Source organism: Ursus maritimus, unplaced genomic scaffold (genome assembly GCF_017311325.1).
Source record: "Ursus maritimus isolate PB19 unplaced genomic scaffold, ASM1731132v1 scaffold_15, whole genome shotgun sequence".
Taxonomy (NCBI): Eukaryota; Metazoa; Chordata; class Mammalia; order Carnivora; family Ursidae; genus Ursus; species Ursus maritimus.
Window position 1 is genome coordinate 22,282,241 of NW_024423897.1, and position 16,270 is coordinate 22,298,510.

Below are 16,270 nucleotides of genomic sequence, written 5' to 3' on the forward strand. Positions count from 1 at the left end.
TGCTCAGAAGTGGGCACCCCGGTGGCTCAGTTGGTTACGCGATGGACTCTTGATTTCAGCTCAGGTCACTGTCTCAGAGTTGTGAGATTGAGCCCCACAACGGGTTCTGCGCTCAGCAGGAGTCTGCTTGACATTCTTTCTCTCCCTCTCTCTCTGCCCCTCCCAGCCCCATTCCTTCTAAAATAAATAAATGAATCTTTTTAAAAAATGCTCAGAAGTTATCCCAAGGAAAAGGAAGTTGATCTTTTCAGGGTGGCCCCAAGAGGCAGAGCCAGCATCCCACGGCCTGACTTCTCTCTCACTGAAGGAAGAATTTCAATACAACAGCTATCACGGAGTGGTTTCGACAAGAAATGGATTCCTTTCCACCAGCATGTGGTTCTCCACGTTTAACCTGCTCACTGATCACCCAGGGAGCTTGTTTTTGCAAAACAGATACGCAAGACCTTTTCCCGGGATTCTCAGTAAGTGTGAAGCAGGTCCCTGGGAGCCACATTTATAAATAAATTGCCGCTGGGTGAACCTGTCGTAGGTGATCTCGAACAAGCCTGGGAAATACTGAGCAGGCCACACGTGGCAACCCTCTCATTCGAGAGGGGATTCCTTTATCTTAGGAGAGGTTGGAGTGGATGATCCTAAGTCACCTTCAGAGTCACTGAAACCAGAACCGAAAAACAAAATGTTGAGCTACTAGGAACGGGATAGGATTGGCTGGAAACTTCTGTGAGCCAACTACTCTGCTTGAAAAAGAAGAGCTGTATCGCCATCTGGTGGACTGCCTAAAAGTCTTTTATTTACACTCCATCCTAAAATCATAGAATGATTTTCTCACTTAATCTGGATACCTTCCCCTTTACACACCCGGAATCAGACTGGGAAGGGCTAGGGGGTGCACACGCAGCCTACGCCCCACATCCAGCAGCTCCCAGTGTGCTGCTTCTCGTAGGCTTGAAGTGCACAAGACTGATCCTATGCTTATCCACTACAAATGTTCCAAGTTTTCCCTCCAGCAAGCAATTAGGAGGTTTAAGTTCAGGACAGCTGTCCCAGTGAAACAAAGTTCCCTGATACTTCAGTACTATGCTTCTCAAACGACAGGGCACTGTGTTAAAAACGCAGAATTCTTGGCTCTGTCTTATGCCCATAGCTATGGACCGACCATGGGACCGTGGAGGCTTCGCACCCTGAGGTCCTGTCCCAGCCTAACCAGGTCCCACACGGAAGCCTCACAGATGTACATCTAATTAGCAAAACCTGAATCACGTCTGAATCTCTGGCTATAGTTTCGGTAGGGAAATGTAGTGTTCCTGTTCATTGTCAGTTTTCACTTTCGAGCCTCTGTCACCCAGGAAGGCATATTAGGGGAAAAGAAAAGAAAGGCCCAAGTTGGGATAGATGCTGAGCAAACCGATCAGAATCTTATCCCATATGTCTATCCCCCTTGATCATTCTTCCCAAGCCCTCCTCCCTTACCTCTAGTCTACAGTCCTATTCCTGGAAAGACTTGTCCATTCTGTCTCTACTTCCTCTCCTCCAACTCATTCCTTAACTCGCACAATATGATCGCATCCCCCTCACATCACCTCTTAGCACATGACCTTTTCCATCTCCTCGCTTTGTCTCCCCCAGCCCATCCCCCTTCCACTCCTATGTGGTCTGCCAAGTTCTGCATTTGGCACCTCATTGCTGCAGTCTGAGTACTCTTCCTGGGTGGTCCTGTCCACTTGTGTGGCAAACCTACCGGATGCAGATAATCCCCTCCAGCCATAAAATCTTTCCCAAAGAAAGGATTTCAGGATTCCAGTTGCATCCTGAAAGCGTCCACCTGAGTATCACAAGCGCCTCGAACTCAACAGGTCTGATACGAAATTTATCGTTCTTCCCTCTGCATCCTATGTCTATGTAAACTGCACAACTACCCACTTGCCGAAGCTGGAACTCTTTCCCTTTCAGTTCTTACATTCAAACTGTCCCTAAGGCCCATAAATTCAGTGGGATCCTTTTACCCGAATTCCTGAGCTTAGTAAAAGTGCTCTCTAAAGAAAGACATCAGACGTGCTCATTCTAGCACTTTATTGGAAATTGGTCGTATACATCAACGAATTCAGACCAAAGTAAAAGCATCACTTCCACACAATATCGTGATATCTGTGCTATCTTCTTACATAATTTAATATATCCCAAGATGTTCCTGATTTTGGTCAAGGAGCTTGAGTGGTCCAGAAATCTCTCTCTATAAATATAGATCATAACATCTAAAATAACCATTATTGTTTTGAGTTAGTTCCAAGAGTCCTGGGAACACCTCTTCAAATCTGTAGCTTAGACTGGCTGCAGTGCTGGTGGGGGGGAATGAAGATCATTCACCTTACACCATGGAGCTGGTTACAGCGGGTGCTGGGGTGGGGGGACAGAGCTCCTCGGGTGTGGGGCACACAAGTGGGTCGGGGCTGGAGATCCTGAAAGCTGCCCAGGCCACTCGGCCACCCTGTGTTTTCCAACATTGCTTGAGTGTCAAAGCAAGGAGACCCCAGTGCAGAAAGAAGCCCATCACCCCAGGTCCCTTGGCATGGCCAAGAAATGGCAGGGCCTCCCCTAGATTGTTATAGCGGTAGACATCCTGGCACAGAGAAGGTCCTGGGAAGTTCCTCCCATCTCCCTCCCCCTGCCCCGCTCTGTTCCCTCCAAATTACATAACTTGAGGGAGTGGCACCACAAAGAAAATGACTGAGCCAAAGTGCTGCCGGCCGTGGAATGAGGACATGGTGCCTTTGCTTGGTCTGACCTGGGGAGCACCGGCGAAGGCTGCTCTGCCCCCAGCATCTTCCTCACCACCGTGAAGGCCATCGTCAGCAATCAGGTGGGCGCTTTGGTTCTTCGAAACTTCTCAGCATTTAGCAATAACACCTGTGTATCTGTGGTGGCCTTCCTGCTCACAATCACGAACAGCTTTAACCTCTGCCAAGTCATTGGTTCTTGCAACCCTATGAGGTAGGAAGGGCAGGGATCACGATCCCCATTTAAAAGAGAAGGAACCTGGAACCCACAGACTGAGGTCCCTTGCCTGATCTCACGCAGCTGGCCGGCGGCAAAGTCCAAACAAGAACCCCGGTCTCCTCTCACATGGCAAGCTCCAGAGTCCACACTCCAAAGCCCCTCCTGCTGCTTTTCCAAGAAGGACGAGGCTGGAGGAGGGGACACCGTCCACATCACTCCCCTGGCCCTCTTAGAAGACTGATCTCAGACGGCCCCATTGAGGACAGGATGAGTCCGCATGCGATAGATAATGACCGCAGTGGCCGGGCACAGCAACAGGGAGGTCATGATGACAATGGTGGCCAGGATGATAAGGACAATGACCCAGATATCCAGGATGTGCTTGGGGAGCGCGGCTTCCATTGGGACCTGGCTGACGGCGTCCATGCTGCTTCACTCTGCGACAGACAGGAAAGAGGAAGTCACTATCTCGCACCCTCTCCGGGAGTCAGCTTGGGTCACTTACCACCTGTGTGCTCTTGAGGTTACCTGACCAATAATAAGAATAATGGGCTCACTTACTGAGGGCTTCCTCTGTGCCAGGCCCTGTGCTAGGCACTTTCTGTGTATTAACTCACTTAGCCCTCCCTTCGATCACCACCCCCGTGACGTGGGGACTATTACTGTCAGCCTTTTGTATTTCTTGGACTTTATCTTCAGTTATTTCCGTTTTACAGATGAGGACTGTAAAGCCTTTACAGATGTAGTTAATTGGCCCAAGGAAGTGAAGCCAGACGGGCGGGACTCCAGAGCCTCCGTGTTTCACTATTAAACTCTCACACTACCAGTCTGGCCCCTCATCTGTTAAAATGGAAAATTAATTGTTTTTGGCCCTGTGCCCCTTCTCCCATTGTCCTAGCAACAAAACCTGCTCTTTTCTGTGGAGAACCTACCTATTCCGTGTGGTTTAGGGGTGGACGTGTGCTCTAGGCTTGGCCATCACTAATCATAGTCAGGGCTGGGCAAGCAACCCAGGCCAGGGCAGCCAAAGTCCTCCCAGGGCTTTTATGCACAAGCTATTGGGAAAGATGATTCTTTCTGCTAGCGACTGCTACACCAAAAGGATGTGAGTCTGGAAAGGACAGGCGGAGGGCTGCCTCACCCACGTGTAGATAGCCCATCTTAGAGACGGAAGGAGAAAGGGAGGCTTCAGGACCTGAACCCCACGCAGTCTGACGCCAGCTGCAACCCCGGACACCCCAGACACAGAAGGGAATAATTCCCTGCCTTTAAGCCAGAGTCAGTCTGGCTTCTCTCACTTCACAGCTAAAAGAGTCCTGATGGATAAGATATAAATCAGTTGTTCCCAGACTTTTTCAACTCACAGCACCCTTAGTGTCTTAGTAATTTTTTCACAGCTCTGCGGGCCCAAACAAACACCTAGCAGTTCCAGTTATTATGTAATTAGCTTCAAACAATCAGTAAGCATTTATGTCCTAACAGATTAGTAACTGTCTGGAAAACAAAAACAAAAACAAAAAACAAACAAACAAAAAAAACCCACGTACACACAAATTGAAAGAAGAAAATATTTTCATTTCATTCTTTACCAGTTACTTACTAACGGGCCGTGGTTCAGCACTGCACAACGTTGCAGACTCTGGGGTCAGATTCGACCACGCCCACTTCCCACTTCCCACCCACCGTCATTTGTACGCACCACCTGCCGGCAGCCACCCAAAACTCAGCTTCACGAAATAGAGCATCACCAAAGGGAACGTAGTAAGGTTACTGTTAAACTGTAAACTTTGTGGAGCTAGTAGTTTCCACGGTGTCTGACGGATGTCAAAAATGTTACAGATCTCTCAGCACCCCCACACACGTTTCCAATGAGTTCACTGTGGCTCCCAGGGCTGCGTACAACCTGGGAACCACAGACGTAACCGATTCCCTGCCTGGAGGGCACCAGGTCACAACCAACACTCTCCTGTGGTTCCTTCTAGATCTGAGATCTGTATTTCTGTGATCCCAGGTCCCAGACACAATTTCCAATTCCAGTCCGGTGCCCTGCTTTGTCCTAACCAGTAACTTTTCCTTTCTAATGCCTTTGGCTCCATGCCCACTGTTGCCCCATTAAGTAAGGTGCTGACGGCCATATCCAGGGCAAAGCCCCCAAGATATAGACACAAAAGATGTTCATTTCTGCCTCGTTTGTTACAGCAACCAATGCAACGTTTCCATAATAGTAAAATATCGTATATCCATACATGGGTATACCATGCAGCTGACCCCATTCATTCATTTAACAAACATACAGTGCTTCCTACTCACCAAGTTTTGTTCCAAGTGTGTTACAAATATTAACGTATTTAATGGTTATTACTAAAAAGAACGATGATCTACAGTGAGTTCCGAATATTTTAAGCGGGGGAGGGGAGGAAGTACAGTACAGAATAATGTGTATAGGATTATTCCTCTGGCTCAGATTTTGTAGAATTAAGTAGATAGGGGACAATGCATAAATGTAAAATCATTTATGAGCAGAATCCAAAGAAAGTGTTAAATAGTGATTACCTGGGGGCCGGACTAGGAGTGGGAGAAGCTTTTGCTTTTCATTCTTCATGTTTTCATGCTGTTTGAATTTTCTAAACATGAGCACGTCTTACACTGAATTTTCTTAAGTCAACTGGATTGAGGGGAAAATAGTCCAAGAAAATTCAAGTATGAGCCTAGATCAGTGGCCACCAAATGCCCTATACTGTGCCAAGTGAGAACCATCTTAGGACAGTATTAAAAAAAAAAAAAAACAACACTAATTTCTGGGTCCCATTGTGGACTTCCTGAATTAGACTCAAGAGGGGACAGGAAGGGCCTGTTTTTCCTAACATGCAGCCAGCTCTGGGAACCCCTGGACTTGCGATCTCTAAGGCTGCTAGGACTCTCTCCAGCACTGTGATTTGGCAACCGATTCCCAGGTGCTCTGGAGCCAGTCTGGTCAGACCTGGGCAAGGTCCAGGATGAAGGAGAAGCCTCTGGCAAGGCTCCCCAGGAGACCGGGATTATCAGGCTGGGGCCTGCCGAAGAGGGAGAGGCAGAGGCTGGCCCTGCCTCAGCTTTAGAAATGGGATCACTTACTCCCAAGTCCAAGACACAGAAGCATGAGTCACAGGAGACGTGTACTGCTAAGGAAGGACAGAGGCGGCAGAAATCATTCTTTGTGGTCTCCTGATTACATCAACAGCTAGCTTGCCCCGGGCCAAAAGAACCCCACGAAAGCCCTTTCTGGTAAACCCATTAACATCAAACAGTTTCCGTGCCTCCGAATGCCAGGAATAATTTCCCTGGCTGACTTTCATATGGAAAACCTGTCATTTACAGGAACTCGGGCTTCAGGGCTCCTTCACAATCACGAATCACAGAAGCTACAGCCAGCCTTATTTCACAGATGGCAAAACGGAGGTCCGGAGGTCTTTCCCTGCCTTCAACCCCACCTTCTTCCAGAATAAACACTGAAAGACAGAAATCCAATCAAGTCACTGCCTAAGCAACACAAAACAGAACAAGTAGATGAATAAATGAAACTTTCTGTGTCACCTGCACTCTAGATTGTACTCTTTCGCACGTGGCATTATTTGAAATCCTGATCACAAGAACAGATAAAAGCAGAGCTGCTCTAGAATGCCAGGCAGGAGGCAAAGGAGGGGTGTTGGGGCGCCAGCCAGCAAGGCTAGATAAATATCCTTAGAGGCCCCAAGCACTAGAGTTTAGGGTGCTCACTCCCTTCCCACATACAACCCAAACTAAAAGCAATATTAAAGCATAACACATAAAACTAATTTTCCCAGGTGTTATTTTGGTGTCCCTGCTTAACACAGCCTGTTGGCTTGGTACAGCACAGCTGTTCAGCTTCCCCTTGACTCCCTGGGCTTCTGAAAACAGTCTGGAAACCACAGGTTGTGATGTTCTCCAAGGGCCCTCTCAGCGAGACTACTGTTCCAGGGCTCTAAGGCTGGCCGTGAACGTGGCCAGGCATCCGAGCGCACAGGGAGCTCTCGCTCCTTGTCTCAGCCTTCTGTCTTCAAACGCGTCCTCCGAAGGGCTGTTCCTTCCCATGGGACACCTCTCCCCACCATGAAAGAAAAGTCTTGTCCCCAAAATAAGAACTACATAAACCGCGTGTTCAGCATCTTTAATGGCACGCTGGAAAGTTCTCCTTGAGAAAACGCAGGACTCTCGGCTTCTGCTAGCTGACTTCTGTTTGACCTCTATCTGGCATCCGGGTGCATGGCTCCCTGTGAGTGCATAAAACCCTGCTGCTTTGCACATCTAATTAATAACCATTGATCAGCTGCTTATCATTTGCTTTGCAGATACACTACTTGTTATTTCTGATTAATGGGTCATATCAGACTGTGGCCCCAACCGTTCATATCACAAGTTTAACCTTATCAGAGATAAAAATGTGATGTTTTTATGACCATGGGAGGTGAAACAGCAGTCAGGCCTAAACTCCTGTCAATTTAAACTGGCATACTTTATCTCCTAATGACCTCATTAAATGAATAAATAAACGTTGACATATGTTCAATATAAGTTTGTCTAAGAAGCTGTGTTAACATCACTCTGAGCTGACAAGCAAAGAAGCCACTGGTATCACCAGCCACTGATGCCATCTGGGCCCTACCCCAGCAGCCCAGTGAGAGGCCAGTTTTCATAAGCAACTGAAAATCTTCTACGGGAAAAAAAAAAAAAAAAGAATCATCGTTCAAGCCAATTCTATCATATGGCAAATTTCCTAGTGCCAACAAAAAAATATATAAATTTCATAAATTAAAATTTCCTGCAAGTCTATACTGAATAACTGAACTCAAGGGGACGGATCTGTGCTATCTATCCTCCTCTCAATCACGAGACTCATGAGACTAGGGTAGCGGTTCTCACCCTCTGACAAAGTAATGTTAGTTTTGGTTGAGCACCATCAGGACAAGTAACTCTGTCCGGGATGTTTGTCCATTCATTCATTCATTCATTCATTCATCAAGTACTTATTATATACAAGATACTTACTTAGGAATTACTGTTATTTGCTCAGAAGATATAACTCAGCTCCAAGAAGCACAGAGGAGTTAAGTAACTCCTCCTCTTATTTCCTCAAATACAGGATCACACAAGCCAGCACTTAACAAGTACCAAGTACTAAGTACTGTGTGAGGCCTCACCCCACACATTAACTTACTTAACCTTCCCAATAACCCTGTGCTGGATATATTATTTTACAGATGTGGAAATGAAAGCCAAGAGAGGTTAACTGGCTAGTGATCGTAAAGCTAACTGACGTTAAAACTCGGATCTCCTGACCCTATATTCATCTCCAAAGCCTCCACACAGACTCAGGAGTAAGAGCATGGAATATGCCAGATCCACAGCTCTTTCCTAAGTCTAGGTCAGACTCATTGCTTTTGGCCAAAGGCATTCGGGATTTAGAGAATTCAGAAAAGGTATGCTGTCTACAAAAATCAGGACTTCAACTTCTGGTGATGGCAAACTAGATCATTTTGACCAAACCTCCTACTGAGAACAACTAAAAAAACTGGACCAAAAAACTGCCTGAAGGCACTAAGAAGTACCAAAATAATGAGGAATTACCGGGCTAAGATCTGGGAGCAGATAGAAATCTAGGGAGGTGAGCCTGGCATTTGAAGGAGCATTTCGCCGAGTGGAGGATGGAGACTAAGCAAGGGTTCTGACAGACTCCGGGATCTCCAGACTGCCAAGACGGGGAAAATAAAACCCCTGCATTCTGAGGCTGGACTTCAAAGAGCACTCTGTGCTAAGAGTGATCTAGAGTATTCCAACCCCAGAGACTGCAACCCAGGTTTCAGTCATCACAGCCCCTGAAATTGAATTAAGGTTGTTTCACATTGCTAGTACCTCCAGGGGCCTGGCAGAGGCAAACCTACACCCCTCCAGAGGAGCTCACATCACCACAGGCTTCAATTTTTGTTTTACTGAAATATAATGTCTAACGCAAAACCAAAAATAAATAGGACTGAAAGGCAAGATGACAAGAACAGAACCATCAGAAACAACAGACGACAGAAAAAGATCTACAGGGGCTCCAGATATTGGAGCTGTCCCTCAGACACACCCTTTAAATAACCTTGCTTACTCTGTTCAAGGAGATTGAGAATTTTGACAGAGAACTGGAAACTATAAGAAAGAACACGAGAGATTTTTTTTTTAAGAACTGAACAGAAATTCTAGAACCAAAAAATACAATGATAGAAATAAAAATTCAACAAATAGGCTTAACAGCTGATGAGACATAGAAGAAAGAAGAATTAGCAAACTAGAGGATAGATCAAAAAGAAAAAAAAAAAACACTTAGAATGAAGCAGAGGGAAAGAAGAGCACATTATAATAAATCTGCTAAAAGCCATAGATAAAGAGAAAAGAAGACATTATCTTCAAATGAAAACCAATTAGACTGATATCTAACTTCTCAACAGAAAAAATGGAATCTGGAAAACAGTAGAATATCTTTAAAGCACCACAAAAAATACCTGCCAAGAATTAAGATGAAATAAGACATTTGGCGCGCCTGGGTGGCACAGCAGTTAGGCGTCTGCCTTCGGCTCAGGGCGTGATCCCGGCGTTATGGGATCGAGCCCCACATCAGGCTCCTCTGCTGTGAGCCTGCTTCTTCCTCTCCCACTCCCCTGCTTGTGCTCCCTCTCTTGCTGGATGTCTCTATCTCCGTCGAATAAATAATAAAATAAAATCTTAAAAAAAAAGATGAAATAAGACATTTTCAGACAAAAACAGATTTAAAAATGTACAATATGTACATTTTTTGTACAAAATGTACAATAACAATAGCAAATAAATAGTAGAAGAAATAGAATTAAAGTATTCTGGTTTTCTTGCATTGTCTGGGAAGGTCAGAAGAACCAAATAATATTAGACTTTTTTAAGTCAAGGGTGTATATTGTAATTTGTAGGAAGGCCATTTAAAAGTAGTAAGAGTACATAACTTTCAGAGAAAAGGGAAGGAGGGAAAAATAGAACAGGTGGGGCAAATAGAAAGCACATGGGTAGTAAGGAGGGCACGTATTGCATGGTGCACTGGGTGTTATACGCAACTAATGAATCATCGAACTTTACATCGGAAACCGGGGATGTACTGTATGGTGACTAACATAATATAATAAAAAATATTTAAAAAAAAAGAAAGCACATAGAAAGATACTAGATTTAAACTTAAACAAACAAAAGTGATTGGCATATATATATACACACATAAATTTAAAATGTATATAAATATACATTTTTTACAAAAGACACATGGAGATTCAGGAAGGTTTAAAGTGAAAGGACACAAATACCATCCAATCGTGTAAGCTAGTAGGGCTATCTTACTGTCAGAGAAAGTAGACCCTTAGGCAAAAAGTGTAACTAGAGATACCAAAAGATTAAATGATTTGTAATTTTTCTGTACCTAATTTCAGAATTATAAGGAGAAATAAATGAAGCCACAGGTACAGTGTGGGAGTTCAACACAACTCTCTTGAATACCAATAGAACAAAAAGTTTTTTAAAATCAGCTAAGGACAGAGAAGATTTCTTAAATTAATAGTTTTCTATAATACATGATTTCAAATAGGAAGCACCAAAACTAATTAAATATAAAAAGTTAACATTTAAATTTTTTCCTCTGGGAATAATTTTTGTGTATTAATATGTTTAATATATAATATTAAATTTAATATAAAATATATTATATAATGGGAATATATACTATACTATATTTTACATATATATAAAATTCCCAATTATGTAGTAATAGAAATTCATTTAATGGTATTAGAAGAAAATAGCTTTGAGGATAATTACATGGGAATAAAAGGAAACACAATATACAGCATTTAAAAAACAAGGTCAAAGCAGAATAGTTTTAGTGCAAGAACAAGTAGTTTTTAGAACCGATTTCATATGTTAAGTCATTGACCTAACTCACAAAACAGAGAGTTGGCTCTAGTATGTTCCCGTCAGAACTGTAAAGAGGCTATTTCTATAAAGCCATTGTGGTAAGCAGAACTCTAAAATGACCCCCATAATCTCTGTTCCCTGGTGCTACCCTTGGGATTAGGTTAGGTCACATAACAAGCGTGAAGGGATTCTGCAGATGTAGTTAAGGTTCCAGATGCCCCGAGTTTATAGTAAACAAAAAGATCGTCCTGGGTGGGCCTGACCTCATCAGGGGAAAGTCCTTTAAAAGAGGGCTGACGTTTCCCTGAGGTCGAAGAGACTGTTCTGCTGGCCTTGAGTTCCAAGAAACAAATCTGCCAACAACCTGAGTGAGCTTGCCGGCAGAGTCTTTCCCAATTGATCTTCCACATGCAAATGCAACTTGGCTGATACCTTGACGGAAGTTTTGTAAGGACCCAGCAAGGCTGTGTTTGAACCCAGGAAAACTATGAGATCAGTGAGTGTGTTTTTAAGCCACCAAATCTGTGCTAAGTTGTTACGGCCGCAACAGAAAACTAATACAGCAATACTATTTTGTACTGGGTTCGTTCTGTGGAGAAGAACTCTCTCCAAAGTGATGGCATTCTAGAAATCTACGCAGAATTTACACACTATCTAGCTGAAACTACACAGCCTGCCTTCCATTTTACGGGTGAAGGAAATGACTTGCCCAAGGTCACACGGCAAGTGACGAGCAGAACCAAGGGGAGCGCTCAGGCCTCCTGATCTGCATGCTCTTTTCAAACGCCATCGCTCTCCTGTTTGAGATGGGAGCTGCGAGAAAGTAAGGAGTCCGGCTGGAGGAAGCAGCGGTAGGGAACAAACTGATAGAAGAATGACAGCCAGCCAGGCTTCTTGATTCTACCTCTTTACTGTGTAAAAGCCATGGAGGCCTTGAGGCCCAGAGCCCGAGGCCACGTCACAGTACGTGGGACATATAAGATGGTTTTCCAGCTCCCCCCCACACACCCCTTAACCAAAAATAAGTGCTGGCAGAACCACTGGTGAATGCAATTCCATCCCTTTGATTCAAGGTCCAAACGCAAACGAATCTAGTGATGAGGTAATGACTAAGCCTGTAACTTAGTATTCCTCACCGCGAGACCATCAGGGAAGAGGAAGAGACGCTGGCATCTTGCCAGTCATGGGAGATCCCACCAAGGTGGGGAAAAGCGCCCCGCATCTGGGATGAAGGACCAGACAACGTGCTGGGTTCCAGCTCTGCCGCGGCCCGGACTTCACCCAGCACAGCTCATCCTCCTCGCAGAACGCCCCCCTCTACTCAGTGGTAGGGGTACTGACTACACATTTCTTAAGTCAACAGCTCCCCGAACTCCTGGACGCTGGTAGGGCAATGCGAGTGCATCGGAACGGAGGGAATGCTTGGCAACAGCAGGGAATTCTCTCCTCCACACCCACACGACGGTGTTAGGAGCCCGGGCTCAGAGGCCAGTTGGCTTGGGCTTCAATAAGGCTCCGTTTTCCAGCTGACCTATCTCAGGTAAGTTATTAAACTTCCTCAGGCTTCCATTGACTCGGCTGAAAACACAAAACCAAAAATGGGCAAATAATAGTATCTGCCTTGTAGGGTGAGTAGAATTCCATGAGAGGGTCACACAGACTACTTGGCCGTATTCTGACCCACGACAGGCACTCCATAAATGTTCGTGCCATGACCAATAATTCCCGGCTGTAGGGACTCCCCCGCCTCAGCAAATAGCCCTCCCCCACCCTCAGTGAGAATCTGTTAGCATCCCTGACTTGGCACACGTCTTCACTTTATCCACAAAGATGACAGAGGCTTAGTCCAAATTAATGAATTTTTTTTTAATCAACCGACGACGTGGCTGATGAACCTGACGGATTCCTCCAGTCCGGGCATGAGACGGGGGTAGCAATTCAGTAAACCCGGACGGCGCGGTGCCTCACACTGGGCATCGAGGAGAGGGGGAGACGTGGAGCTGGGTGCCCCTAAGAAGCTCGCCCTCTTCTGCCGGAAGAAGACATCACGTACAATTGCTAGTTGCGGTACAAGGCCAAGCACTCCCACATTGAAGGTGCAAACCACATGCTCTCGGAGAAAAGGAAGGAAGTGGAAAGAGAAAGAGAAAGACTGCAGGTAAGACAATCTTGATCTGAATCCTGCTTTCCATCCTCATCAGAGGTGAGACTTGGGGCAAGTTACTTAAAATCTCTAAACCTCAGTCTTCTCATCTTTAGGAAAGGGACACTAAGAGCGCTGCATCGCACCCTACTTTTGTGAGAATAAAGCGAGACAATATGTATATAGTCCTGAAACATAATAGATGCTCAAAAAATATTCCTCTTCCTTCGTTTTTGTTTAAGTAAAACAGAATCCTTCAAAAAGAAGGGGGACTTTGATACAGGCTTTGAAGGAAAAAAAATAAAGAGAAAGGCAGGATGAATAGGACGGATACATCAACAAAGCCCCGAGGTGGTAAGACACAGGCTGTGCAGGAGCATATGTCATCCTTGTGGCTTTGGGGAGAGGCTCAACCTTTCTAAGCTTCTGTTTCATTTGTAAAATGGGAACAGGGTAGCCAACGGTAGTGGCTCCTTCACTGGGACGCGTGGGACTTGAATGAGCGAATGCACGCGAAGCGCTGACTTCGGACCATGCCGGGTACACGGTGAGGGCTTCATCCGTGGTCAGCCGAGCATAGCTCCTAAATCCAGAGCGTTCAGAGGCCCCACCATTAGTCTGGTACCATGACTGCTCCAAGGCCGATCGAGGAAACCACAGGGTTAGTTTCCTACGCAGACAGCCTTGGAGAGCCTGTCCCGGCTTTGAGGTCCCCCAGGCAAAGCACACCCTGCACGTCTGAGCTGCAGCGAGCAGCTAACTTCTGAGGGATTGCCCGTGGTTATCCAACCGGTTTGACCACCAAGGAGCTCCCTGAGGAAGAAGGCAATAAAAGAAATGACTTCCTGTTGGCTGGCAAGCTTAATTATCCCAAAGTGGGAGAAAAAGCAGACGGAGGCAGGTGGCTTCCTGCAGGTGTGGCCTCAGGCCGGCACTGCCAGAGCTCTGAGCAGATACCGTGGGCACCCCAGAGAGGAGGCAGCGAGCCCCAGCTCTGAGTCACTGACGCTGGGGCCATGTCTTCGGGCAACCTGCCAAATGGGAAGAAGGAGACTGACCGTTCCCACCCAGGGAGCAGACTCGGGGGCTTACCAGCATCACTCCGCTTATAGGACCCCTTCCTAAGGCTCTACCCTCAGCAGGAGCTGGTGCAATCATCTGAGAAGAATGGAGCATCTAGGCCAGAGAAAGCAAGTCGAGTCCCGAGAAAAGGCCCCACTGGCCACTTACTCGCTTGGGGTACCTAATGACCTGATCCCACTCCAAGACTTTGGTGCTTGCTGTTCCCTCTTCTTAGAATGCTCTTCCCCACAGATCGTCCTTTTCAACAACCAGTGTCTCAGGGTCCAGGATCTCAACTTGAATGTCACCTCTTTGGAAAAGCCTTTCCAGATTCACCTTGTTAAATCACTTCGCTCATCCAGCCGCCATTCTTCATCTCAGACCTTGCTTTAAAGACGTCTTCAGACACTTTTCACAATCTGAAATTAGCTTGTTTGTTTCCTTGTATGTGTGTTTTTATTGGCCATCTTTCCCACTCAAATGCAAGCAAAGGGAGAGCAGAAGGCTTGCCTCCTATTCCCTGCCGTACCCCCGGCACTGCTCACGGGCCCTGGCAAACAGTAAGTGCCCAATAAACACAAGACGGGCGAGGGAATGAATATGGACAGACGGGAGAACTTTATAGATTTGAGCTTAGTTGGAACTTAGCTGTCCAGAAAGGACCCTCACCCCCACGATCTTAAAAGTCAGAATCCCATCTCTAAAACAAAATGCATTCTCTGACTTGATCATTCTCTGGGCTCTCTGTACATTCAGGAAGGATTATGAGGGCCTCCTCCTTTCCCAGGCTAGGCTGTACATACCAAGCAGAGGAGAGAGGAGGACTGACCTTTCAGAATAACGTTCCCTAGGACTCCCTGTACTCCAGAGCTGAGCATTGAGGTGAGTGCAGGGGTGGGGGAGTTGCTATCCACAGTAGGAACTGTTCCTTCTCTGTTCTCAGAACAGAGAGCTGATAAAAAGGGAGGGGATTTCCCAGGCCTACTTTGGGGGATGGGGGCATCCCCACCTCACATTCACCCTCGGAGACAGTTCTTTTCCCCTTCTGTAATAGCCTCATGCATTTACCAAGCCAAGCCATCTCACTAGGGACTTCTATTCCAAAGACAGGGGCCAGAGGAAGGGATGGGCAGGACACACAACTATCAAAAATGTGAAATGAATCAAATCAGAAGACTTTTCTCCAATCACTCGAGGTCCCTGAGGAGCGCTCTGTTCTCATTTTACCCCAATTGCCTTCCATCTCCATCAAAATTCTTAACAGTCCAAAGACGTGTTCCCTGCCTGAGTTTCTATCTGCTCTTCTGAGGCTGGAAAAATGGAAAAACACCAGGATATTTCAAAGAGATCAGAAAAGAGCCAGAGCTATTCAAGACTGCACGTACCCACCAGACCCAGCCAATCACAGAGTCTTAGAGACCAACAGAGAGCCAGCAGCGAAGCCCAGGCCAAATCCACAGCATCCTGCTTAAGCCTCTACCATCCATCACGGTTATTTGCCAGTGACTAAGCGCCTGCTGTGTGCTGGGCCAACAAAGGAGACTCTCCATGGTGGTGGGCTGGTAGGGGGGCGCAGTTAGTGATAGAGCTGCGAGGGCACCGGAGGGGTGTGAATCCCCTACCCAGCTATGTGATCGGGAACAAGTCAATCTCCTAAAATGCACACAGCAGGCAGAACAGTGGCCCCTCAAAGATGTCCATGTCCTGGTCTCTGGAACCGTGATTATGGAAAAGGAAGCATGACTCAGAGGGCAGAGTCATGAAAACAGAGGCGAAGGAACTCTGCAGATGTGATTTAAAGACTCTGAGATCAGATTATCTTGGACCACCAAGGGGGCCCAGGCTAATGACACGAGTCCCTAAATGCGAAGAGGAAGGCAGGAGGGTCAGAGAAATATGGCAGGAGAAGGACCTGACTCACCGTTGCTTACGTTGAAGACAGAGGAAGCTGGCTATGAGCCAAGGAGTGCAGCGGCCCTGTAGAAGCAGGGAATGGCCCCCAGGTGACAGCCAGCGAGGAACCGGGGACCTTGGTCCTACAGCCACAGGAACTGCATGCTGCCAACAACTCAAATTAGCAGGGAACCCATCCTCCCCTAA

The 16,270-nt window shown here is 46.3% G+C and overlaps 1 protein-coding gene across 6 annotated transcripts in view; it reads right to left on the reverse strand.

Annotated features, from left to right (window-relative positions):
• Positions 1-2,056: 2,056 nt before the first annotated feature.
• Positions 2,057-16,270, reverse strand: part of SMIM3 (small integral membrane protein 3) — a 33,846-nt gene continuing 19,632 nt past the window's right edge. For all 6 annotated transcript variants that reach the window (XM_008692502.2, XM_008692501.1, XM_008692500.2 and 3 more), the window contains one exon: positions 2,057-3,434. In XM_008692502.2, the coding sequence (XP_008690724.1) occupies positions 3,241-3,423 (183 nt within the window). In that variant the 5' untranslated portion in view covers positions 3,424-3,434 and the 3' untranslated portion in view covers positions 2,057-3,240. The remainder of the gene's footprint in view (positions 3,435-16,270) is intronic.